The sequence below is a fragment of the Anser cygnoides genome, chromosome 9 (genome assembly GCF_040182565.1).
Source record: "Anser cygnoides isolate HZ-2024a breed goose chromosome 9, Taihu_goose_T2T_genome, whole genome shotgun sequence".
Taxonomy (NCBI): Eukaryota; Metazoa; Chordata; class Aves; order Anseriformes; family Anatidae; genus Anser; species Anser cygnoides.
This window is the reverse complement of record NC_089881.1, coordinates 17,973,024-17,998,728: the sequence shown is the minus strand read 5'-3', so window position 1 is coordinate 17,998,728 and position 25,705 is coordinate 17,973,024. Positions and strand designations below refer to the sequence as shown.

General features: G+C 41.3%; 2 protein-coding genes and 1 long non-coding RNA gene across 6 annotated transcripts in view; 1 reads left to right on the top strand and 2 right to left on the bottom strand.

Moving 5' to 3' along the window:
- LOC136791479 (uncharacterized) overlaps positions 1-25,705 on the top strand; it is a 121,008-nt gene that overhangs the window by 42,104 nt on the left and 53,199 nt on the right. For all 4 annotated transcript variants that reach the window (XR_010833704.1, XR_010833702.1, XR_010833701.1 and 1 more), the window contains exons 4-6: positions 395-485; positions 2,520-2,609; positions 3,197-3,310. This is a non-coding gene — a long non-coding RNA (uncharacterized lncRNA). The remainder of the gene's footprint in view (positions 1-394; positions 486-2,519; positions 2,610-3,196; positions 3,311-25,705) is intronic.
- On the bottom strand, positions 2,518-12,823 carry FETUB (fetuin B). The gene is made up of 7 exons (XM_013174867.3): positions 11,978-12,823; positions 7,842-7,952; positions 6,359-6,446; positions 5,649-5,815; positions 4,605-4,718; positions 3,610-3,699; positions 2,518-3,139 (listed from the first exon to the last, which is right to left on the bottom strand). The coding sequence occupies exons 1-7, from the start codon at positions 12,197-12,199 to the stop codon at positions 2,711-2,713; spliced, it is 1,221 nt and encodes a 406-aa protein (XP_013030321.3). The 5' UTR covers positions 12,200-12,823; the 3' UTR covers positions 2,518-2,710.
- On the bottom strand, positions 16,828-23,624 carry AHSG (alpha 2-HS glycoprotein). The gene is made up of 7 exons (XM_013174868.3): positions 23,346-23,624; positions 21,817-21,927; positions 20,794-20,878; positions 19,731-19,894; positions 19,325-19,438; positions 18,380-18,460; positions 16,828-17,467 (listed from the first exon to the last, which is right to left on the bottom strand). The coding sequence occupies exons 1-7, from the start codon at positions 23,547-23,549 to the stop codon at positions 17,189-17,191; spliced, it is 1,038 nt and encodes a 345-aa protein (XP_013030322.1). The 5' UTR covers positions 23,550-23,624; the 3' UTR covers positions 16,828-17,188.

The window sequence follows — 25,705 nt, the reverse complement described above, 5'->3', positions numbered from 1 at the left end:
ATGAATGCTAAAAGGGCATGGTTTTATATAAATTTAAGTGTTGTGTCACAAGGCCATTACCTTGGCCCTGGATTAATGTTTACAAACAGTAAGTAAATGATTACTTAGTGATTGAGCAGATTTTGAGGAAAGTAGGCCTTACAGTGCTTTCTGGACCATCCATCAAAGGGAGTATGTTTGTGATTCTTTAAGCAGGCATTGTGCAATCGTGTTTTACTATGAAGAATATTTAGCTTCTAACATGCTGATGAGCCTGTAATTAAGGAGGTCCAGTTCATGTATGCAGGTATTTTGCAATCTTGGTTTTCTGTTTACTATGAAAATAGTTGAAATGAAAATACGCTGAGGTATTTGTGGTCATATTATGGCTATATCCATATCCTTGTTTTTGCAGATCCTTAATGAGAAGAGAACCAGTGAAAGGGAAACGAGAAGGTCACTCAGGTTTGGAGAAGGGTTGTAGCCCAATGTGCCCTTGCAAACAGGTAGTCTATAGCTTCTATGTAAGTACCTGCCACTCCTCCAGATTGGGAAAATTTTGAGCAGACTTCCATCAGCTTTACATCTTTTCAGAACAGTACACAGAATAGGATTGACTGGCTTAATACCAACACAATCGAGGCATGGCATGAAGTGATATAAATCTAACTTTGCACTCAATCTAAGTAGTTTTATGTGCTCTTTGGCTGTAGTAGCTTTCAAAAGACTTATTTAGGGAATTTCTGATATTTCTTAGTATTTATTAAAATAATTCAGTGCATAGTAGTATTCATACCTTTCGCAGGATATCTCAATATTCTCTATGAAGCAGAAAGGAGAAGATGTTGTCTTATTTTATTCAGAATGTTTTATTTAGGATAGCTCAAGACATTCTTAAACGGCAGTAATGACTTTGTCAGGGAGTGGCTGAGTTTTCAATGCAAAATTCAACCTCTGAATAAGAAAATACAAGAAGTCAACGTAAGCCCAAAATGACAAGGTCAGATTCAGATAAATTTTCCAAATACAAGTTGGTGTGAGAGATTGGATCAGCTTCTTCCAGAAAAAGGTGCTACCTGGATAATTGACTTGGGTTTACATGTTTAACTTTGAAGTTTTTCTTTAACATATTTTTGTGAAAAACACTAGCACACTTAACCCTCATTAAATTAATTCTTATTCAATGAAAGCCAACTTTTAGCATGTCTGTCATCTGAGAAATCACATTCAAAGATGCACAGAGCCAAAGTAGTGGCTTTCTTTTATAGTTAGTTCAGAATTCACTTAACAGTTCTTTGGTGGTATGTAAGCCAAATGTGGTATCTTATAATATCATGGTGATGGGCACTTAACACTGGCGTGAATCAGTTTAAACAGATGAAAATAGTATGTCTCTATGTAGTAGTAGTAAACTTCTGGAACTCTTTGCCACAGAAAGACGTGGAGACAAACAGTATCAGCAGGGTCAGAAATGGTTTAGAAAAGTTCATGGACACACTTCCCACGCATGGACAGCAGGTCCATGCTCCAACAGCATGGACCAAAAAAGTTCCAGAAGCTCTTGGAAAGCAGATACAAGTGGATACTAGGCCTAAGCAGAGAAATACTCTTTAAAATCCCTTGTACAATGATTCTGGATACTGGAAAAGTACAAGGGGAATGGATTGAAGAAAGGGGCAGGCTTATATGCTTCTCCTAACCACAATCATTTTGCCACAGTGAGAGAGGGATACTGGGTTGGATGAACCACTCTTCTGATGCAGTAGGGTATTTCTTTTGTTTACGTTTTTATAATGTTTCATTATAATAATTCAGAATTTCTTCTGGAAGGTTGAAATAAGAGGTGAACTAAATGCCATGTAAATGATCAAAGACATTTGAAATACATCTCATCAGTTAACAATAATATTCACATCATTGCTGTGTTCCAAATCCCACCCCCATTCATTACTTACAATGCTGTTTAATTTTTCAAATGGGCAGTCATATTGAAGAAAGGCATCAAATTAGGTAATTTATAACATAATTTCCTGAGTCATCTATTGTTTACAGATTGTTTGTTTGTTTTTTCCTCTTCTTGTTCTGTGGTGTTCATTGTGACACTGATCATTTTCTTGACAGGGGCTCATGTATTTTTTATGGATGAAATAGAAACACTATGAACAAACAGTAGAAAATGTACAATTCTTGCAAAATTAACTGCAGAAGTAAAAGTAAGGTTCTGTTCAAACCATGGAGCTTTGTCCTTGATTTCTTTAGGAAATAAATAGGATTAATTATAAGGTTATATAATAAAACACAATGTAATATGTATCATATAATAATATGCATTGTATAATAAGATGATGTGACATGTTATAATGTTATATATAATATTTATATAGGTATAATAAGAGTAATTATAAGAGATTGATCCATACGGTAATAAAAAAAAACACTAGCTTTTAATGCTAAACAGTGTGGAAGTCCTATTCCCTGTTTATACACTGTTATGCAGACTGTGGCTGTGTAAGGGTCCTGAGAGCTTCCCTATCCCACAGGTTTGGCTGCTGGGGCTCAGGGTCAGTGCAGCGAGAGCACAGCCGGGGCTGTTCCAAAGGAAACTGAGAACTCCAAAGATGAAGATTGTGGTAAGCAATTTATTTATTTAAAGATGTTACATAAATGGGAAGACCACGAAGCCACTGTGCCTGTTATTTTGTGGCAGGTGGTTAAGGGGACTGGCTGCTGACTAGACCTTGGCAGGCTTTCTAGTCAGCAAAGGACGTAGGATGGAATTTATCTCCTTTGCTTCTCCTGGGCATGATTCTGAGAGAGAAAGTTCTTCAGGGAAGGGGAGAATAATCGGTGCAGTGACTGGTTTCGTCAAGTCTGGTTTGTCTCCTTGAGTCTTTTCTCCGTCAGGGGCTGGCAGACTGGATGTAGATCCTACAGCCATAGGTGGAACTGGCTTTCTATTTTCATGTTCATTTTGACTTTCAGGTAGGTTATGGGGAGAGATGTCCTCAGTTGAAGGAGGGAGAATTTTAACCCAGCCCACTGTTTTCTCTAGATGTAAAGAGAAAGGATTGGTTTCTGAAGGGGAAGCTAGTTGTTGATTCTGGCTGGATTCTCCAGGTTGCTGGTTAGTTTGTTGGTTTTCTTCTTCAGTGACAGGATCCTAAAAAACAGGCAATAAACATCACTTATATTGAAGCCGTTATAATTTTTTTTTCAGATATGAAGGTCACCCTTCATACTAAGGATCTGCCGCATTTCCAGTCTTCAGAGACGAGCTGCAGAACAGAAGCTCCAAGGATAGACAGATGGAAGCGTCTCTTATGAATCCTGGGTAACTACACAGTTATTACACTTTGGATTCCCTTTGCTATTTATTACTATTTCTTTGTTGAGCGTTCTGAACACAGTCTGTGTGATTGACTCTACACTTATTCTCTTACCTTTTTATCCACCTAGCAACAGTCTGCTTTATCACAAGAGAGATTTCTTCCTGATTTGGCCTTTTCACTTTCTTGAAGCCCATATCTTTGTGAATAAGAAAACTTACAAATGGCTGGGCTTTCAAGAGTTCGATTCTTGTTTTCCAAAGGAGTGTTAGTCTTAAAATATTAAGATTAGATTAAGAAATACCTGAGGACTGTAGATTTCACAAGATATTGTGACAGATTTTTTGTCTTCCAAGTCACTGTTTACTACAGAGCCTTTGCAGAAACCCATTTTCTGGAAGAAGAAAATGCAAGTATTATTTTCACATTGTAGCACTGATATTGAGCTCTTATCTTGTAAAATAGATGATTAAGAAAGGCTGAGTAGGTATAGCTTCTACATGTATTTGAAGGGATAAGCAGCTTGGGCACTTTTATTTTGGGATTGGCAAGCTTACAAAGAAAGGCAGCATTTGAAAAAGGCTTTATGTTTGCAAAGGAGGGTTAGGTAGCACAATGGTAAAAATGAACTGGCTACTTAAGATCCAACTACAACAGCACGCTTAAGTTCTGCTCTAGCAGAATATCCCCATGCAGGCAAGGTGTAATAGGACATAATGATATTTCTCAGGCAAAAACAATTTCAAATCATACAAGTGGAAGAATCCATGACAAGATGTTTCTTCTAACAACTATATATTTGCTGGGCTGTAGTTAACATGGCTGGGATCTCAGTTGAGACGGGACTTGAAATAGAATCTCTTGTCGGCATGCCCATTTAGTTTTTCAGTTTCTCTTATGTGGTTTTTTTTTTCTGTAGTTCCTAAATGTTTTCCCTAGCTGACTCAATTGTAGTGTGAAGATACTCTTTATACATTGCTTGCAATATTTTGTCTGTATCTGTTTATTTGGAAGAAAGCCTTAAGAATGTTTCTTTTGTAAAGCAGTGGCTACCCACCTTTTTCTGGATAGTATTTTTTGTTTGTCTTTTTTTCTTTGTTCATGGACTTCTAGGTAAGAATTTGGAACTTTTACTGAAATGTTTTTTTCTATTCTAAAGTAATTTGTATACATGCAAGCTGAAGCTACAGCCCATAGAAAGACTTGTGGGTTTTGATTCTTGTCTGCAGAGAACCTAAGGAACAGGACAAGTGTTTGCCGAGGAACCATGTTATCTGAAAAATAGTTGTTTATACTTACAGCTAATTCAGATGAAAGAGGCTTGCACTTGGAGATGTCAGCAATCGAGTCACTTTTGGAGCAGGATGTCTCCTGAATTACAAACTCTACAAAATATGCTGGACCGATGACCCACTGTTAATAAGAAACCAGTGGGAATTAGCCCTTGTGCATGTGTCAAGAAGGAGAAAAAGTCCTACAGCCCTTGAAATGGATGTAAAACTCCTGCTAAGTGTGGAAGGAGCAGGTTATATTTGGGGTATTGCTGTTAGTTGTATTACAGGAGAATGATTTTTGCCAGTGCTGCTTTATTGCCTGATTATTTTTTACTTCTTACATATGCACAATCCTAATGACTCATGGACTTGCTATAGTTCAAACAAGTTTGGTTTTCATAATAAGTTAGCACCCACATAGAACTATATATCCAGAGACTGTTCAGTGTCTTGTTGATCATTTCAGGCTGCTTTAATGAAGAAGATCACTTTTTCCACATCTGAAATATAGGTACCCCTGGATTTGAAAATGGGAGCAATGAAATACTGCACTGTAGTACTACCTAACTGTTTGAGACAGAGTGAAATCCACCTTGCTATCTATACGTAATGAGTTTTAGAAAGACTGAATATTACTGTCATAAACAGTATTTAGCCAGGTGATCACTAACTCTCTGTTAGCCTAAAATTAATTTTCAACCATGCTTAAACTCATTTAGTGTATCACAGGTATGTGTTAGAAGGAGTGACTGTGCTTTATTGAGTACTTTCTAATTGGGAGTCATTAATTCATGGTGGTGGTGGAAAAAAGAGCTCACAGTGAAGCTTTGCTAAACTTTGGAACGCAAATCTGTATCTTCAGCTTTGCAAAAAAGCTCTTCTTTTTGCAACAGATGGAGTCAGAGTCTTAGATTAATGCAGATTTCCCAGAATTCTCCATGGGAGTAATCTCTGTACTAAACATGTATAACTTCTACACAGTCTGTAAAACAGAACAAATCATAGGAAGTCTGACAGGTGGATCCATGCTTCCTGAAGGTTAAAGCAAGTCATATGAGCTTTGGCTTACCTGCATTGAAGCTCTTGTGACATTGAGGACAGAGAAATAATGAGTTTGTTCACTCTCTCCGTTGAACTTGCCAAGGCTTTGAACAGCAGCCTCCAAATATTTGGGCTCAGTTGGACAGTCATCAACTGGGCAGTCAGGACATACTGCCCAAATATATCTGGGTGGAACTTTTATTCAAACAAAACAATGTCATTAGGGAGAAGTTTTCAGAACCGTAGAGGATGTTGACAGTGTAGGTCACTCCAAACACATCTGTGCCCCCAGCCAAGCCCACTTGCCCTCCTGGAGTAATAATATGTGGTTGGATTCATTCAATAGTTTTGAATCTTTATGAATGTGCAGACCCATAAAAATGTTGTAATGCAGGCAGAGACGCTGCATAAAAAACCTCAGCCTACTGACAGTAAGAACTGGCTTGCTGTTCTTGCCTGCCCTTCACGAACCCATAAAAATGCTTTTTGGACCAGAGGGTAAAAGCCCAAATAGAAGCTCTGCAGGGTTTCCCAGAGCTGAAAACAGTTATTCTCTGCACTGCTTTGTGCTGCGGGACTGCACTGGTCTTATGATCACTGACCTGAGAAAATTAGGTCGGTTGAAAGCTAATGGAAATGCTGTGCTGCCATAATCACAATTAAAATTTAAACTATTGCTATATGGCAAACTATTTTTCCAGTCCTTTTTTAAAGTGAGCATATTAAATAAAGACATACCTGGCTGAAGCACACACTCATAAGTATTCAGATGAGCAATTTTTCTTGACTGATTAATGTAGATAATTGCTTTACATTGACCATAAACCTAAAGCAATATAAACACGTAGAAACAATAAATATTGCAGCCCTTGCAATGATCATCTAGTACCCAGAGAGCAAGCAGTTAGTTTTCTTCTTACAGTCATGAAATTATTTTCAAAAAGAAAGCTGTGTTATTACTCAAATGGGAATGGAGCACATTTCTCTTCTGAATAACCCCGTTAGAAATAAAAGCCCAGGTCTTCCCCTGGTGTCAGCATAATTCTGAGTAATCCTGGTGCAGTGCTTGTCTGCAGGAGGGCAATGCAGAGCCACTCTTCCGGCAGCTGAGGGCTGCCCGAGTGTCACAGAGTGCTTTCCCCACCAGCCCCCACATCAGAAGCTGGGTCAATGTACAGAACTCAGACAGCCTAAAGGTGGAGATCAACCCAGAGCGTCTGGAACCAGTCACCTGTCTTCCAGCTTTCCCCTTTTTCCTGTGAAGCAAGGAAGGAGAGTGAAGCTAAACCAGCTCGTGGCACAGTAATGCCACTCTTGCACACCAAACAACTCTGACTTTATGGCAGAAAAAAATGGTGGCCTATTAATATCCATTGTGTCTTTGTGTTTGAAAATGTACATCCTCCAAGTGCTTCTTAAATATTGCCATATGTATAACCAAGGCCTCTCGGACATACGTTTCTAGGCTTCATAGAAGCCATTTTGACCATGTGTTCTTTGCACCCCTTTCCTGCTGAAAGTGCTGTAAGTGGAAGTGAACAGAATTATTTTGTTCTTCCATTTTATTTTATTTGTTTATAATTTTAAAATGGTAACTGACTTTAGAAGCAGTCTAGGACAATTTCATTGTAGCAACTTTTTTTTTTTTTTAACTTCATATGCAAGGCTTCTTCTAGTCAACCTCCATTCGTTAAGTTTGTTTGTCACTTGTTCAGTATCATTTTGGTCACTGGTAGCAACAGTCTTATATCAGTTTCTGTCTTTGCAGCTTATTTTGCTGGGCTTTCTTCTTTCTCCCTTTTTCAGTACAATTTTTGCAAAGATGTTGGAATAAAAGTAGAATTAAAGTAAACAAAAATCACGTAATATTAAATGAGTTTTTTTTATTCCCTTCTTGACAGTCTGTTATTAAAATAAGCTATTAACAGGTTTGCTATAAAAAGTAAACCATTTATTCTAAATAGTATCCTATCATAGGTATTTAGATATATCTGCTTATTAGCTCTGGTCAAAAAGTTACTTTCAATTCTTATTTTATAAAGTATATCTTACCATTCTAAAAATAGGTTAGATAGTACAAAGGAAAACTCTGAACCTTAAAAATGGGTTTTCTAACTAAGCTCTGCTGCCTACTGAAAATGCTTGTGCAGGGATTTTCTTGTCGTCAATACTACCTGAGTAATTCTCATACCTGAGATTAAATATGAAATAAAATTCTTACAGTTGTATGAGCAGGTCTGGCTGTGCAGTTCTTCCACAACTTTTTGCTGAGTACGTGGCATTCGGTATCTACTACATCCAAGACGAGGTAGAAGACAGAACCAGTGATCTCCTGAGCACAAAAAAGAAAGGGTCATCTCCCAGTTTTGTACAGAATGAAGTAAGAACAAATCAAAGGGAGAGCTGGAGAAACACAAAACACGCAGGTTAGGCACACAAATATCTTGAGAACTGAACATAGTGTGGGACAAATTCTCTATGGAGGCAAATCAGGAGAGTGTCAGGTCCTGTGAGAATGGGCTCGGTCATACCTGAAAGAACAAACAGCCTTTTAGAGTCAGTTTCTCTCTCTGATTCTCATACCAACCAGAACCCAAGAACAGGAATTAAACATGGTGATGTTTTCATTGTCAACTGCATTTTTATGATTAGATTTGAAAGGCAGGTTATTTTGCCTTCATTAGGAATAAGACAATAATTACTACAAATAATAATAAACTGCTGACATGGAACATTCCCAGTAGGCATTAGAAATAGAAAGCTCGTATTTCTTAGAGTAGTGTCTTCTTCAAGTATGAATGCTTTGCACTGCAAAGAGACAATGACTGTGATGATGCAGGTGATCTAAGTGTTCTCTCAGATACCAGAAAGTGCTATGAGGCACCTTGCATATATGCATGGACGTCCCAGACTCACTCAAATCTTCAGTCCAGTGATTGTGTTCTGAACCAGTGCTTAAGTCCACTGAAACCTTTATTTAGTTCACTGCAGCACAGGTGCAAAAAGCAATTAGGGCTTAAGATCTGGGCAAACATGTTTCCATGGGAAGGGGACAAGGAAAGATTAAAAGTACACCACAATATATATAGCAATTACATGATCTAGTACTGAGGGATAAAATGCTACATGGTGCAACTCCTGGTTCAGCTTATTAGGAGCATGTTTTATTTTCTGCAGTGGAAAGCTGGAAAGAGACCAGCGGTCATTTATACATCTAAAGAACTCACATGTGAGTGTTAGTTGCATGTTCGGACTGAGATTATCTCTTTGTTGAAAAGGGAGATAAAACAAAACTAAATGAGAGGAGTATTCATTCATTTGTAGTTGATTTCAGTAGTTTATGGAGAAAAGAAAACATTTGATGGGGCCTTGTAGAAGTCTGGGGCTAGCATCCATACCATTTTGACTTCAGTTTTGATTTCTTTTTGACAGTCGAAAAGTCTTCAAAAGATCAAAAGCTATTTTGACAAAGAGTGAAGCTGAGGTGCAGCAGCACAGTGTACAGTTGCATGGCAGTATCCCCACACCTGGCTGCATAGGTCCTTCTCTGGAAGGAAGAAATTATAATTTTCTGTTTACATACAATGCACTTAAGTGCCATGATCTTGGTCTCCTTACCATGACCATGGTCTCCTTAATGTGATAGCTAATATAGGTTATATTGGTAAACAGAAAATAAGACTGTTCAAAAAGTCATTGCCATTTACTGAAAATGTAAATATTGTTGAGTACTGCAGCATTCATTTCAAGCTTGTAATTTTAAATATATCCTCTATGAGAAAAAACGTTATTAAGGCTAGCCTACGTGAGCAAGTAACAGCCAAGGAAAGTGGGTGTCTTTAAGGAGTCCCAAAGCTGGGATTGGTGACTTGAGCTTTCAGATTGGTCATTCGGGTATTCTGGAGGCAAAAGCACACAGGTCACATAAAAGAATGTTCTTACAATCAGATATGTTTGATGTTAGATGGATTTACTCAAGTGAATCATGAAGACTGATTGTAAAGCTTGGTGATCGTGGAAATATTAAATGCAGCCAGGGTGGACCAAACTGTATTTCCTGTTTCCTGTAGCTCTCTTGTTTAATACCAGTTCTAATATGCTGGTTATTATGAGGTTATTATAAAATCTACACATCTTTTTGTCTACCTGCTTCAGTACGTATCATTCTCTACCGGGGAAAGGATAATTTGGGGTTTATTCAGAGCTCAGCAGTTCTCTGAAGGTTTCATTATCCTTATTTTAATTTTCATAAAAAGACCGTTATGCAAGGGCCTTTTGATTTCTGCTTAGTATTGAATAAAAACTTAAGTCTTCTCTGCATTGACAAAAAGATCCCTTCCTCAGTGCTGCTGATGCTAGTATTGCCGCCGCCACGTGTGCTGGGAAGCCTTGGAGCCAGAAAAGATTTGGCAGCAGCGCAGCATTGCCTTTGTGGCGGGGAGTTCTGGGGCAAGGGAAAGAAATGGAGCATTTTGGCGTGATTTGTAATTTTGGTTAAGTGTCTGTCATTGAAGTTAATCATGGGTATCTTGTATGAAAGAAAAGCTCTGTCCTACTTACGTATAAGTTAATAGCAGATGGCTTATTAGTTTCAATTAGAGCAAAACTGAACCACAAGTTGCTTAAGGGCAGATTAGAATTTGAAGTCATTTTGAAAATGCTTTTATCCTAAGTAAAAAAAAAAAAAAAAAGGAGGTAAAAAAAAATACTGCTAAAAAAAAGAAAAAAGATTTCTTGGTTTTTTTTGAGGGGCATAGAAGGTTGCATAAAGTTGTTACTCTCCGTAATTATCCCTGACATAGCTGACTGCTTATTATGTATTGTGTTTGGCTGCAGCAAAAATGTGACAAAGGGCTTAGACTGTCTAGTGTATTATTACACAGTGTCTCGAAACACCTTATTTGTAGGATAAGCATATTAGATGCAAAAAATAAGAATAAGAGCAAATTAAACTCAAATTAAAACCCATAGAAACAAAGAGCAACCTAGGCCCTAAAGAGGTAAGTTAAGAATCTAGGGAATTAAGTGACAGACCAAATGACAAATAAGGCCCAGAATTGTCTTGTGCTGAGATAGATTTGGCACAGGTGAAGGGAGAAGCAAGGAGACAAGTCAAGTGGTTTGCAGCGTGGCTGCACCCAGCATGCTGCAGCCTCGGTGGCCATAGGGTTGTTCTAATTGTCAGTACAAAATAGCCCCAATAGGCCATCTTTAGCTAGAGGCCGACATGGCAGACTGAGTTCTGGCCATGTGCTGGGCTCCCCCGCTGGTACACCCTCGGTGCTAGGGCCGGTGAGGTGCCCAGCTCCGTGGCTGGTGGTGTGGCTGCTGGGCCAACTCACGGGCAGTTGTCCTACGTGGCAAAAACTCTCCAGAGAACTGATCCAGTTGCTTTGTCCTGTCACCTGAGCAAAGCAAGGGAGAGAACATAGAGCAAGGTGTGTATCTTTAGCTGTGAGATCGCACATTGCTGGAGGCCACAGCATGTCTGCAGAAACCATGTCTTTGTGAGAGTAGCAGGATGTAGCGTCATGTCCTTACCAGTACAGATCTTTAAGCATCTGGCAATAAGCCTCAGTTTCTTTTAGGGTTCAGAACTCTTTGCCCTTCGGGTAAGTACCAGAAGAGAGCAAGCATGGCAGGGAATGTTATCGGTGTGCTTGCACAGTGCCTTACAAGTTTGTGCCCTCATCTCAGGTTGTCCCTTGCTAGTGCCGTTCAGCTTTTGTCACACCAAGTAGTAATAAACTAAGTGTGCATAGGGAAAGAAAATATTTGAGGCTATGAGAGTGATATTCCACATGTATTCCCTTTGTAATTTTTTCACTTGAGCTAGTTCTGAATTTCTTGTGTGGAGGGAGTCGTCATTTAGAAACCTGTGAAGGAATTCCCTGGTCCCAAGCTGGATGCGTTGTGGTGGAGTTCAGCTGCCTAGCGAGGTAAAATCACCACAACCTGTCAGTGCTCACATCCTTTGTGCAAAATGTACGGCGACTGGTTAACCTTTGCGCGCCAACTGCACAAGGCAGTGGGAGGAAGGTGTGGGAGGAAGGTGAATATGAAACTAAATCAGAGTAGTGGTGTTTCATACTGAATTTGAACCAATGCCTGGAGCTGTACCAGGGGCAGGCAGCAGAGAATAGTGCCTGAGCTTTGCTCTCTAATTGCCCACAGCGGTGATGAAATTGTTTCTAGTCATCTGTGCATAAAGTTGGCATCACCCCTGGAGTCCTGTGAAGGTAAATTTACATTTGCCTTTTGAAATATTTCCTAGTTCAGATAGCTATTGCTAGGGAATGGTGATAGACACAGGGCTCTTCATGGGAGAAACAGATAGAGAGCAAGGAGGTAACTCACCTGGGGATGTTCTCGGACACTGAAGACCCGATAGAGGCGGAGGATGTAGCCCTCTCTTCGGTCAGCATTGATCTGGCGAAGAGCCAGATCTGCAGCCTCCTCTACTGCGGTGTCATCACAGGTGGGGGACAGCAATGCACTTGGCACTTTTCTGGCAGGAGGAGAGGCAGCCCGGGAGCAAAGCCCCTGTATGCCAATGAGCACTGAAATAAGTAAAAGCATTCTGCTTGGGAAACCAGTGCAGCAGATCAGAATGGTAGGCTGGTATGGACGAGCTGAGACCTGTGTGAAATAGCAGACTTTTGTAACGGAGCCCTGTCTCTTTATAAACTCGTGTCCCCTCTTTATTACATACTGACCATCACCTTTAAACCTGCAGATACAACTGCAAACACTAAGTCAATGATTACAAGGTTTTATGAAAATGCTGTAGCTCCCTCTGAGACCAGAGAGCACTTTCTCCTTTGGGCTTTACATCTCTAATTTAGACTACGTTGGGCAGACCGTATAACTTTGACCTCATCACAAAGCACAAGAATATACACAAAAAGCTGCTTTCTTAAACAACCAGTATTGCTTAAATAAGCCTACATTGAGGACAGCTCTGGCTCAAGCTCTGTTATGTCAAAAATCTGGATTTTCTCCCAAGTAAGACGATGACAAAGGTCTTGCTGATTTGAATGGAAACAGGATAAGGGCATGGAACTGACTGATTTTACACCTTTAGTAGTTTAATTGCATATGGACTCCCCCACTAATTTTAGCATGCTGCTGCATTTTTGTGGCCCGAGAACCAAACTTAATGATGAAGAATTGTCTGAAGCTAAATGCGGAGAGAGGAGAGGAAGGTGGCTTGTAAAAAAGTTACAGACCTGGGGCTGATTATGCTAGTCTCAAAGCCAAAGGTCTAGGGGAAAATCTATCAGGAAAAAAAAATCTTAAAGAAGAGAGAGTGTGTGATGTAAACTAGAGGGAGAACTTCCTTCATTTGATTTCATGTAACCAGTGCCTTCCTTTTTATGTCATTTCTCCCTCTCTTTTTTTTTTTTTTTTGCCTGTAAATTATTCTTTTTGTACCTTGAATCAAGAAAATGTACATCCAGTTGTTTGCAGTTCACATCACCCTGCAGAGCTCTGCCAGATTTCGTCCAGAGATTTCTCTGAGAACTGTAGCTACTTTTCCCTAACTGTGTCTTGGCCGGATGATTTAGGACCTTAGCTTTCTAGCTCAAGGAGAAGAGTCCTACCTACTTAATATTTAGCTCCCCGGCTTCTCTCCTCTGACCACCGCCACAGCCTACTCCAGTTTAAATCGTAGGAAGCCACAGGAGAACCATAAGCCTGTGGCTAGAGGCCTGAGGAGCAAAGAAAATTGGTCAGCAATGTCACCGTTTTAATTATCTGAATGCTCTTTAGAGCACTGCTCAGTGCTCTGCTTCCGTTCCTTTTCCGCAGCATTAAATAAAACCGTCCTGACGTGACTGAGGGCTGCGACTCGGGGGGACGCCGCTCCCTGGCTTAGCAGCTGCCCCCGTTGTGTCACACAGCGCCCACTCAGCTCTGCAGCTCTATTGCTTCCTCGGACTTCTCCCCTCACTGCTGAATTTGGAGGTTGATTTGCTAGCTAAGAGACTGCACTGTGGCCACTCTCGGTTCTCAAGTGATTTGATGAGTACAGGTGAAAAAGGGTCACTTAAAATTCTGTCCGGAGAGAATTCGGTTTGAAATGCCGGTGGTGGGCCTCGTGGCCAACCTGCCAGGAGCTCCGTGTGTGAGAGGGGTGGGAATAGCTGTGCAAATCTCACCTCTTATCCTGAAGATCTGGAGAAATGACAGCTACCATTATTTGGGGATTATCCCAGTAAAAGTCGGTGGTGTTCTACTGAGGGACAGTCCTGCAGTATTTCACCTTGAAAAATCGTCAGAGGCTGGGAAGCCGTTTCCCTGGTCCTCGTTTTCAGTCACGTGAGGCTTTGTGATCACAGGGATTTCTTGGATAACACCACGAAGCTTTAGGTTTGAGGGTTGTACCCGCACTGAGTGAGGAAGGAGATGTGCTAGCGAAGGACAATATTATCTCTGTTTAACACTATTGTGAAGATTTCTTATTAAATTTATATATTGTTGGTACTACAAAGAATTTCGTGTCTTTAGCCCAGCGATGCTCAAAGGACGTTCCTCTGTGAGACAGCAAAAGCTGTCACAGGGAATGTCTATAGAAAGCTGAGTGGGGTTTTATATGCAGCCAGGAAGACCTGCAACAGCACTGGGGCCGAAACTCTTCTAGGAAGGCCTTGGTTGGTGACAGACAGAGAAAACTCAGATAGGGACACAGGGCTGCTAGACTGAGCCACCGCAAGTGTCACCAGCTGCTTTTCAGACTGAGAGTGAGGGCTGATGTACGGACTGTATCCTGGAGGGAAGGGACACAGGAGATGAATGTTGAGAAACGCTGCTGTAGCCATAGTAGAGGAACAGCAGAAGCAGCAATGCAGACGCACTCACATTGTTCCTTGTGCCTGGGAATGCTTCCCCTGCGGCTACAGCATAATAACTCATTTTCTTTATCCTTACAGTACATGGCATTTCTATGGAGATGGGTGCCAGTTAGTACTGGCTGTGTCGGTGCCTCTTATAATGAGGAATTGTTATCCCTGACTCTGTTCTTTGTGCTCTTCCTCCCACTGGAAAGGAAAAAAATTCTCTGTTCAAGTAGCTGACCTCGAAACATGGACACAGCTGGGAAATCTGAGCATGTCCGGGCAAAGCAGCATATGAAGTACATATGCTTTAGCAAAACAGGGTTTGAAAAAGCTGAAAAGCATTGTCAGTCAGTGAAGCAGACCTGACAAAACTATTCATGCTGCATTTCAAGAAAGGAGTCATTCGAATTTTATGTATTGCCATTTAATAGCGCTCCCTGCCCAGTAAATCTATTACTAAATACCGAATCTGTTACTGAGGTCCAGGTGCATGAATACAGGGCTGTGCTCGGGGTACACAAACTGACTGCTTCGAAACAGTTATGGAAAATGTGTCTGTAAGAGGCAAGTGTTAAGGGGAAAAATGATGCGCAGTTACTAACTGGAATCACAAGGAAGTACAGAGCAATTCTACTATTTTTTATTTTAGGAAAAAAACGAGTAGCTAGGCCAGGTGTAAGTGAGCATCTGTGAAGTGTGGGGTCTGCAGGTGCTCTGCTACATATCCTCGCTTTGTGTGGCTGGAAATTGCAAAAAGAAAATGCAGCGTTTCTTGAGTTCAGAGATCCCCGCAGGCTGGGATCCCTTTTGTAAACTTGCTGCTTCTGGTAACAGATAAAGAATTTACTAAGTCTGGAAAATGCTGTCTGGTATAACGTAGCGCCGACTCCATTATATATAAGACAATTTGTACGGTTTAGTTAAGGTGAATCCTAGCTTTAAAAATCCGAAAGCTAGGAAAACTCTTTGTTCCAGGGAAGTTAGAAACCCAGTCTTGTGTATCTGAAGCCACAGTAATTCAGATCTGAAGTTACAGTAACGCAGATAGTAGTAGCCATTTCGTTACGTCCTGTACCGCGTCTCCTGCAGCGGGTATGCGGAGGCCAGCCGCCTTCCCGCTGCAGAAATTTCATGCAGCTCAGTATCGGCACTTTCAAAATAAATGGCTGGGCGCTGAACAAACGGGAGTCACAGCTTTACAACGAAGCAAAAAGCCCCTGGGCACCTGCCTGGCATGCAACTTCTGCAATTGCCTGCAACACACGGCCTGCGAGAACTCAGCGTGTTCCTCAAACGGGAGAGCTGCTGCCTTACAGGGGGGAGCTTGTTGGCAGGATGCCGCCATCACGTTATGCTGGGGCTCAGAGTCGGGGCTGGTTTTCCCTTTTTTCCCCTCCACACACCCAGGCGAGCACTCATACAAGTACATAAGGCTTTTCCTTTTCACCATTGACACAGCAGAGCAGAAGCTTTCCGTATACCAACCTGTTGCACTGTCGCGAAGAACAAATGTTAGTTGTGTTGCTTACTGAACGCCGCAAGGTTGTAACTAAGAGAATAGACTAGGTTATTTGAAGCAGTTCAGAAATGACATGTGTTCTTCAGGTTTTGCTACCTGCATGGTAATTATCTTGTAGCAAGTGCTGTTCCTGGTTAAAGATTCATGACCGTCTCTGAGACTGCTCCCCTGGGCCTGCACAATTCCAGTCTGGTAAAGATCTTTCTGGCCCCTGTGTCTTTTTACTTCTCTACCTAGAATAGATTTGGGCTGTAACACGTGAGAAACACAGGGAAGATCTGACTGCTAGGACAATGGTAAATTGCCATCACTGTCTGGGTCCTATTACATGAGTCGTGTGTCTGTAGTGTATTTTTATTCCTTTGAGCTGGTTTTCCCTCAGAGGCACACAAGGCGTACAGTACCCCAGGATCGTATTGTGCCTGTGTATCTGCTGGAGGACAGAGAAGACACATGTGCGTGGTTGGGAGTATCGATGCTTTCAGCCTGTGCAGCAATGTGTTCTGATTCTTTGTTCTTTTTGTAGGCATCGACGCTCTCATTATTCTTGATGTCATATCCAAAATTATTGAGGTTTTTCTGGTGGGTACTAAAAGGAGGTACATGCTAGGAAACACTACAGGTGGAAGGGAAAAATACATTTTTTTCCTGCCACTTCTTTAGTGCTGTTGGTGTGTGATCAAAAGAAAGGACTGACCTGATTTTCTGCAGCGCTCAGCACCCACACATCCCAGGGAAGCTGATGAGGAACGCAGGAGCTTACTGTTTTTGAAATCAGGCCCAGAATATGACTCATAATGCCATGAAGGAGATACTTGACAACTAAATGAAAAAATATACAGGGAGAAGGTACCAAAGCATTTTTGTTGAACATTTTATTGTGAAGTCATTTTTCGGCTGGTGTTTCTATCACAAAGCTACAACTGTTGTATAGCTCTTTCAACAGTTTCATTGAAACAATTTTTGCTGTATTTTAACTAGAGCATCCCTGTATGTAGAGAAAACAACTGCTGTAGGTTTCAGTCCCCTATATTTTGTACCAGGCCTTTGCAAGATCCTGGCCTCAGCTCTGTTCTCTGGAGGGTGAAACTCAGTTGGGCCCAGAGTCAAGTTCTCAGCTATTTGCACCTGGTGTTGTGCTCCGTGTGTTAATGCTGCTGCTGCACGCCGATCCTTCAGTTAGCTGTCTTGCCATGGCTGTAACACAGCCTATATCTTGAAATAGCGAACCTTGCCAGGGCATGGAGGAGGAGGAAGCGCAAAGCCAACTGGGCGAGGGACTTTATCGTGCTGAGCAACCTCTGGAGCTGCTCTCTTTGCTACAGATTTTGCCAAAAGCACAGAAGAAGGAAACTCTGAAGAGCTGGATTCAGATGCAACAGGGCTGTTGTGGGAAAGTCTGAGGTTATGGTTAGTGAAGCCTTGTCCAGGGCTGGGTACCAGTCCTGCTGATGTGTCTTGGCCTGGGTGAGAGAAGGTAACTCCAGGCTGGAAAAGAAAAAGTTTTTGTGTGTGTTACAGTTACTGCATGTACAGTAACTGTGTAGGTTGCTTGGGATTTATCATATACAGGTCATCGATACCTCACTAGGTACCCTTCTCCTAACTAGACACTGACTCCCAGCCCAGGTACAAAATGTTTCTGACCAGCAGGAAAGTTTTGATTTGGATTTGAACACGCATACACAGGAACCCAGAAACACATTTGTAGTATCCAGTGGATCATTATCATCAAATTCTGTGCTATGTGAACTTTCACTGCGATGTATGCGGCTAGTGAAACATCCAAACCGAGCTGCTCCTATAACCTGTATTCCTTCTTTCATATATCTTCTAGACAGTTAATTACTGTTGTGTTTCCAAGAGCTTTGGTCTGTAGGAAGTACTCGGTGACCAGTTAACTCTTCTCAAACCAATTGGAGGGTATAATACCTGGAGACCACTCAAGTCCTGTGCACACAGGTTTCTCACTTGCTATAGCAGTGCAGCTCAGGGTCCCTGAATTCAGTCAGGTCTAAGGACTGCCAGTAGCAAAAGCTCCCAGTTATTTGATCTACCACAGTTGCTCTTTTATTTTTTATACCTGGCTGCCCCTTCCCCTTAGCTGCGCAGAATTTGGTTCCCTTTGCCTTACTGGACACGTGAAGCTCCCAAATAGTTAGGAAAACAAACCACGTTAAGCATGAATGACAGAGGTGACACAATTCCTGGCACAGAAATCCATAGGACAACCAGGAGCCACCTTATCTTATTTTTTGGGATACAAAGTTAAACTGTTAAGTTATTGCAGACAGCTAATGCAGTCTACAGTGAAAGAGGTAAACTCAGGGCAATTGCTTCAAACAGTAGTGGTAGGCTAGAATGCTTTGGAAAGGAAGGGAGTATCCACAGGTTTGGTACCTGGTGTCCGTACAGCTCGCAGTCTACTTGGAGATCCTCTTTGGGCCGTGTTACCATTGTTGCTCTGCAGAAACCGAAATTCTGGCAAAGCATAATAGAGTCAAGAGAAAATAGTGAGAAAATAGAGGAGACCTGCATTAGAGTTTTTAATTTCAGTACATTTAGGAATAGCTACATCTCATGCTTTATCTGAGCAGTAAAGTGCTTGCTTTTTAGCATGTTGGACACAAAAGCCAAACTGTTTAAATGTGTAACCACCAAATAAGGGGAACTCCAGTATTCTTTTAGAATAAGACTGTGTGTCTGGATATAAGGGAGGGAAGGAATATGTAGGAATCTAGGTAAACTGTTCCCATCCACTGAATCTGCCTAGGACACTTTTGTTTCATCAGAACAAAACAAACAAACAAAAAAAAACAATATATAGTATAGAGTATAGTTCAGTACAGTATATAGTACAGTATATAGTATATAGTATAGTACAGTATATAGTATAGTTCTCAAGAACCTATGCATGAAAACAAAGCATACCGACAGCACTTTAATTGTAGGAAGATAAAACAGTCTACTTTTTTGTTTTGTGTTTGTGTACTGCCCACTACAAAGGAGCTTGATTTCCTCAGGTGCACTTATTAAGAAAAGTAAATTATAATATATATTCTGTTTATTAAAAATATTTTGTGTTAAGGATGCTCTCGTCCTCAGCCCTTTTTGAAATATATTCAAATGCATTAGGATTCAACCCAGATACATCAGAGAGAAGAGAAAGGTGTGATATAGCTTTAGAAAGCATGCATTGAAAAGCGTATCATGGTGGTATACAACTCTTGCACTTTCTTTCATTCTCACAAAGGTCTATTCCTGTACAAGTGCAAGTGCATCACAGCATGCCTCTTTTCTACCTCTGAGCTGGCGAGATCAGGATGGATGTGCTGGCGTACTTACAGACTGATCCTCAGGAAGCAGTTGACAAGCCTCCAGATTAGCTTTAGCCTCTTCTGCTGTGCAGTTTGTGGCAGCCACAGCAAACTCAACAGAGACCATGTGCACCGGGTGATACTGATAAAACAGGAAGAATGTTTAAATGACTTTGCAGTGTTTGCAACTGCAGAGCTGCTGGGGAAAGATAAAAGGCAAATGTTGTGACTTGTAGCTCTGCATCTCCCACAGAAGTCAAAGGGAATCCTGTGGCTAAGATGACACAAAATGCTTGGGAAATCAAGAGCAATTCAGTAGGGCAATTTAAAGCAAATTCGGATCTGTTTGCACGCATAACTAGTTACCACTGTTCAAGCGCCATGGAAGAAATGCTCTATTTACATGGAAGGGCAGACTTAGTTCTAGTAATTACCTGTATTTTGGCTCTTCCAATCTCAAGGAGTCTGAGGTAGGCATCAGGGGTTTTGCTGTTGTGGTCATTGAGGGCAGCAGTTACAGCTGCTAACACCTCAGTGTTGTTTAGACTCGCAAGGAGCAGGCAGTCAGGGCAGAGCTGGAGAACATCTTCACGTGAGTCTGCAGTAGGAACAGATTATGTTTCAATCTCATCAGAGGTTGCTTTGAAAGACGGTGCAGACCTATTCAGTGACGCAAAACGCTGTGTTTCACCATCTGTCCCAAATTATAGCGCAAGGATTTTTTTCAGCACAAACTATAGATGGCAGTATTTCACACGACTTTTGCTTTTCATGTCCTGAAGTCTTCATGCAAGCAAAAGTCTTGTGGGCTTCAATAGCACATTTCAAATGCTCTTACTCAGGTGTTAATCATTTTTCTTTCTGGCAAACCATCCATGGCACCAATGAAAGGATGCCACAGGTCACACAAGAAATGGTGGAAAAATTAAAGTGTTTTAATTTATCGGAATTGTGTTTGCAAGAGTGTGTTTCATTCACTCACCAGTTTTAAAAACAGTCCTGAAAACATTGCATACCCAGCAAAGAGCTCTCACGCAGAGCATGCAGAACAGATTCCACTTTCCCATGGCAATATCAAAAATGCCGGGTTTAGTAAATAAAGGGCACCTGGCAAAGGGGTTCTGAAGATCAACAAACTCTAGTAAATTCAGACCAGCAAGGAATCAAATTCTTAAGGAAAAGCCTCAGTGCTTCAGTGCCAGCCATCTCTAGGTCAAATCTGGGAAGTGCTCCCGAGGTAGGCTTAGCATATCTTAGCTGTTAGAGTAAAGAGGAGCTAAGAGAGGGGGCCAGGTTTGTAGGTGAGTGAAATCATAAAAGGGAAGAAGTGACTTCCAGAACAGCTGGTTTTAGAAAACCCATTTTTGTTTTTCTTTTATGCCATATTTATACACAGTACTTGCCAGTGTTTTAGAATCAGAGGGGCTAGTGAACTGTGGCAACTGCTATAGCAATGCTCCAGCCTTTAGATTCAAACACAAAGACCCAAATCTTTACCTGCATGTGAGTGGCATTTACTAGCAAGTACAGACAGCTTTCCATTCAAGTTCTGCAGTTTAACATCACAGTCACCCTCAACTGCCTAGAGAGAGACAAAAATCAAAGGGTTACATTGTACAGATAGATAGGAATTTCTGAAAAAGGCAATGATTGCTATATTCAAAAGAACAGATCCTGGCCGAGTGTTCCTGCAGAATCAGCCTGATTGCAAAGACCTTGGCAGGCCTGTCCTGATGTCTGTGATTTTGTAAAAGGCAGACCCGGACAGCAAAATTCAGATCCTAATCTGGATCTCAGAAGTATCAGAAATGCCGCGGTATCTAGGTTATAGACGTTTAGTTCAGGTTCCTCTCTCATAAAGAGCAGAGAATACGAATCCTTATGAATTAAGACCTTCTGCAGAGCTGTTTGATAACACTCGCGCTGTAATCTCGGCTGGTCAGTGGCCATGGTAACAGCACTGTGCTGCCTTGTGTGAGCTGGCTTGCATGCAGCATCCAACAGGGGAGGAGATGTCAAAGGCAAAGCTGAGAAGAGGGAACAGTTAGTTACCTCCCCCAGCATGGAAAATGGGATCCAAGCCCTGGTGAATACAGGGGTGGATTTAGTCATGAGCTCTGCGAATTGGGCCCCGATCTAGAAACAGGAGGCTTAAATTGTCAATTGCTCACTCTGCTTTCTGCTTAGGAAGCAAAGCTGCCTGTACTCAGACAACACTTCCAGTGCTTTGCTTAGGGGAAGCTTTTCACAGCTGGATCACACTTGCATAAGAACAAAATATCTGAGGCCAGTAAATTCCAGCGGAGCATTGCTGTGAGGGCAGAGCCCTGGCTGAAGGGAATAGCTCTGCTGCAGTCACTGGTGGCTAGACTTGACGTAATTTCCCTAGTTAACACCCCACATGCAGCCAAGGGAAGGTTGTGTTTGTACCTTATGATCTAACTGATCATAACTGGCCCCGAGCATCAACACACTGAGCTTGTACTTTTGCACCAAGGTAGTAATGCTTTGGATACTCACATGTTCTGTGAAGCTCCTTACTGTGCAATTTGCAAGAGGTGTAGGGCTAAGAATGGGACATGTGGTCTCCAACAAGTCAAGTTCAAGAAACAGTATCTCATTATTTGGCCCCTGGAAGAAAAAAGCAAGAAAAGTGGTATTTACTTCTCAAAACATCACCGGATTTCTTCCCTGGGGCTGAGCTGTGGTCTCTTGCTGACTGTCGTTGGGTAGCTCCAGGTATATGCTAGAGTGTCTGAATAGTTCCTTACTGTATAACTTCATAAGAAACAAGAGCTGCTTTTTTAGCTGGAGTAAGTCTAGATTGTCCCACTGATGTCCCACTATTTTTTTTTTTATCAGCTAAAGAGCTGGCCCATAATTTTTCAAAAGTCCAGTTTGCATATAGTGGGTCGGGTCTCTTAAGTTAACTTGATTTTATTTTGTTGGGTAGTTTTAAAAAATCAACAGCTGGTTTTGTTGATGAAAAAAATCTGTATCTATAACCAGATACCAGATAAACTCCGCATACTGGTGTACATTGGGCTGTCCCATTTACTCCATTGGAATTACACTGAATTCCACCACATAAATTCCAGCCTCAATATTCATGTTCTTTATGGACTGACAGATCTTTTATGGTTGTTCCCAAACATTTTCAACTCTAATGTAAGACATGTGAATGGCAGGTCAGCAATGAGGCTCCCTAGCACTGAAATTAACTCTGAGGTTTGAGTCGTGAGTGATTCCTTTTAAACCAATGAAGTTATTTTAGAGTAAAAGTATTAAATGAGAGCAAACCACTGTCACCAGTGTTTTTGTGTAAGTAACCTTGGGGACACTTCTAATCTCATTAATGATTGCTCCATTCTCTAGTAAATGACATCTTCTCTCTCTTGTCAAGTAGCAAACAGCCCTGGAGTTTCATTCTCGTTAATAATTGCAGCCCTTTCCAGTGGTTTGAGAAAATCAAGGATTCTAAATGTGTGCATGCGTTGTATTCATGACCATTTCTAGTGCCTTTCTAGATGGCTAGAATGATGTGAGTAGATCTTAGTGGAAATGAGACTGCAAAGCACAGTTACTTCCATTCAGCTTCCTTGTCAGCTCAGTGGGATATTAGGTAAAATTCATACCTACTCCAAAATCACTAATAGCATGGAGTTACGGTAGGTATGCATTTAGCCAATAAATATTACCTGCATCATGAGAATTATCCTCACAGTTTCTCTCCAGATTAGCTACCGGGCTCATGAATCAGCACTGTGAGTGATCTGCCCTAGCAGGCGTGCTGCATTTCTGAACTGAGCTCTTTCTAGCATTGTACCAAAATAACTTAACGTTTCTCTCCCCCCCTCTGTTCTGCTCTTTGAGAGATGCATTCCAGTGACCTGGATTCTCAACCGCTAAAAGGTGGCATTGCACCATTTAAATCAATAGAGCCCTGCTGATTCCCCCCAGGTGAGGATCCAGCCCTTGGCAGGGCTCGTTGGTCATTTCCAAGCGTTCCCAGTTTAACGCAGGGCTCAGCGTGCAGTCTCCTCACTTACCTGCGGCAGCACGCGGACTTGCTCGATTCTGTTCAAGGCAAACTTGTATCCGTGGTGGCTGTGGTCATTAATGTAATTCACAGCTACCTCAGCTGCTGCTTCAGATTCTGGGTCATCGCAGCCCAAGGGAGGCGGGGGAGCTGTGGGTACAGCTCTGTGAATTGGAAGCTGAACAAGCAGTATTAAAGCTAGTAGTGCCTTCATGGCACCCAGAGAAAATCGATCCCTCTCAGAAGTAAAGGTCTAAGAATACTGTTCAGATGGTGGCTAGGTAGCTGGAACCGGGGACTCATTTATATAGTACATACCACAGACTTTGCATGAGTGCATGTCTGATATTTGTCCCGGTTCCAAGAATGCATTGCAAACAACAAAAGAGAAAAGTAAATGTTAGGACATCAGGCTGACTGATTAATATTGGCCAAAGTAAATTTTATCAGGTAGGACATTGCGAAGTCTGCTAAAAAGAAGAAAGCATCAGCAAAAAATTAAGATAATTTTTACATGCTCCTCTACCAACTAAGTACAGTACATGCAAGAGAAAGATGATCCCTACTATTAAATGTGGAGAGATGCTAGGGCTGGTTAAGCTTTCTGGTAAACAGGACACATTCTGTTAGGGACCAAATCTCACCAGACACCCGTGTAAACTGGGAGAGCAGAACCATGATAAATTAGAAAACAGAATTTGAATCGGTTCTAAGGATCACATTCAGCAGCGAATTTAATTATATAGCAGCTTTTGTCACTGAATTCATTTGGAATAGGAAATGAGACGTAGTTTCTAAATGTTTTGCATCAGCTCTTTATTTCTCTGATTAATCTGAATATTTCCAGTAATTCCTGTTCCGATATTCAGATTTTATTCTGCAATGCAGGTGTTTTGGAGAAATTTTCATGGAATATGTTGTACAGATTTGAGGGTTTGATATAAGACCTGAAAAGGCACAAAATTGTTTTTAAGAACTTAGATCAAAATTAGCTGCTTAAATCTAGACTAGTGTGCCAAAAAAAATCCCCATCCAGTTAGGCACGTATTATTATGGTTTTGCATTGCTCAGCTGACCTAAACAAAACAAAGTTTGTTTTCCATCTAAGGTCATTTGAGTGCCATGAGCTGGGCACTGCAGTGCCTAAATCCCCAAGTTTTAGTGTGCCAGATGAACTCTGAGCATACCTAAGGCACCCCGATAGACGGTTCAAGCCAGAGAAGGCAATGGTGGCTCTCCATAACCGTTTAAGAGTTAAACCAGTTTCCTAGCAAGTAGGAAATGAGGTACAAATCTCCCACGTCTGAAGTTGTGCCTGGACTTCCAGAATGTGGATTAGCTTTACTCTGGAGCAGCCACCTCACCTGACTTTCAAATACCTGAATGAAAATGCCCGAATTATGTATAGAAAGAGAGCGAAAGGGAGAAGTGTCAGGCTGCTGGTAGCGATTCTGTGATTCAGCCAGAGAGCAGCTTAGCAGTGCTGGACCCCGCCTTTATATTTAGTTTCACAGTGTCTGTGTGTACAAAACAATGACTGGAAAACAACAATGTTCTGTGGAGCAGAATATAGCTTCTAGGATGTGTTCAGCATTTATGGTCTTTAATTAAGGCTTTGTATTTTTCTCCGGATAGACTCTAGCTAGAAAGACTGTAGCTCAATCAGAAGAAAAGTTTTTTTCCCGTGGGGATTTTGGCATGGGTTTCTACGATCCATTTTATGGTGGTGATCAGACTGAGAATTGTGAAGGTCCCCTCTGGCTTTAAAATGTCTGAACTTCTGTTGTCATTTTCAAGGAGTTCAGGAATTAGTTGCAAATTCGAGACGAATAGGAGGACTTCAGCATATTTAGAAGTTTTCACTTTCGATAAATATTTCTCAGCTTGTATGATAGTGTGACGGGGACTAAAAGACAAAAGGTGAAAAAAAAGTCGAGTCATGTCTCTACTAGAATTTGGAAACGTGGAAAACAGCATAAGTAGGAATGGTTCTGTTGAACAAATGAAGTGATGAAGGAGATCTGGAAGAGATTAAAAAGGTGAAATTATTTCCTTCGGCTACAAAGATGGAATGATTTCCTTCTTTTATGTGTAGGATGAGGTGAGCTCTAGATACTAGGATTTGCATATTGAAGAGATTCCTGGGGAAAAGAAAGGCTCTTTCTATCTCATGCAGGAAAAAAAATACTCTGAGCATGATTGATTTCTTCCCTTTGCTTGAAATCAGGTGTTGTTTGGCATTTGTTCTATTGTGTGGATGATCATTTGTCTTCTTGACTTTGACCTGGAACACTTAAACGATGAAGGTTTTGTGTCCCAAAATCACCCACCCTTTGAGTGTTTGTTGTGGGTATCTTTTAAATCATGATA

What these genes read in the sequence shown, in the direction of transcription:
- FETUB (XM_013174867.3), bottom strand. Translation starts at nt 12,199, where the DNA reads ATGCTTTTACTTATTTCAGTGCTCATTGGCATACAGGGGCTTTGCTCC. An exon ending in GTGTCCGAGAACATCCCCAG is followed by an intron (nt 7,953 to 11,977) that starts GTGAGTTACCTC and finishes TTTTGTGCTCAG; the next exon opens with GAGATCACTGGTTCTGTCTT. An exon ending in CTCTTTCATCTGAATTAGCT is followed by an intron (nt 3,700 to 4,604) that starts GTAAGTATAAAC and finishes TTCTTCTTCCAG; the next exon opens with AAAATGGGTTTCTGCAAAGG.
- AHSG (XM_013174868.3), bottom strand. Translation starts at nt 23,549, where the DNA reads ATGAAGGCACTACTAGCTTTAATACTGCTTGTTCAGCTTCCAATTCAC. An exon ending in AAGTCCGCGTGCTGCCGCAG is followed by an intron (nt 21,928 to 23,345) that starts GTAAGTGAGGAG and finishes TTTTTCTTCCAG; the next exon opens with GGGCCAAATAATGAGATACT. An exon ending in TAAGGAGCTTCACAGAACAT is followed by an intron (nt 20,879 to 21,816) that starts GTGAGTATCCAA and finishes GTCTCTCTCTAG; the next exon opens with GCAGTTGAGGGTGACTGTGA.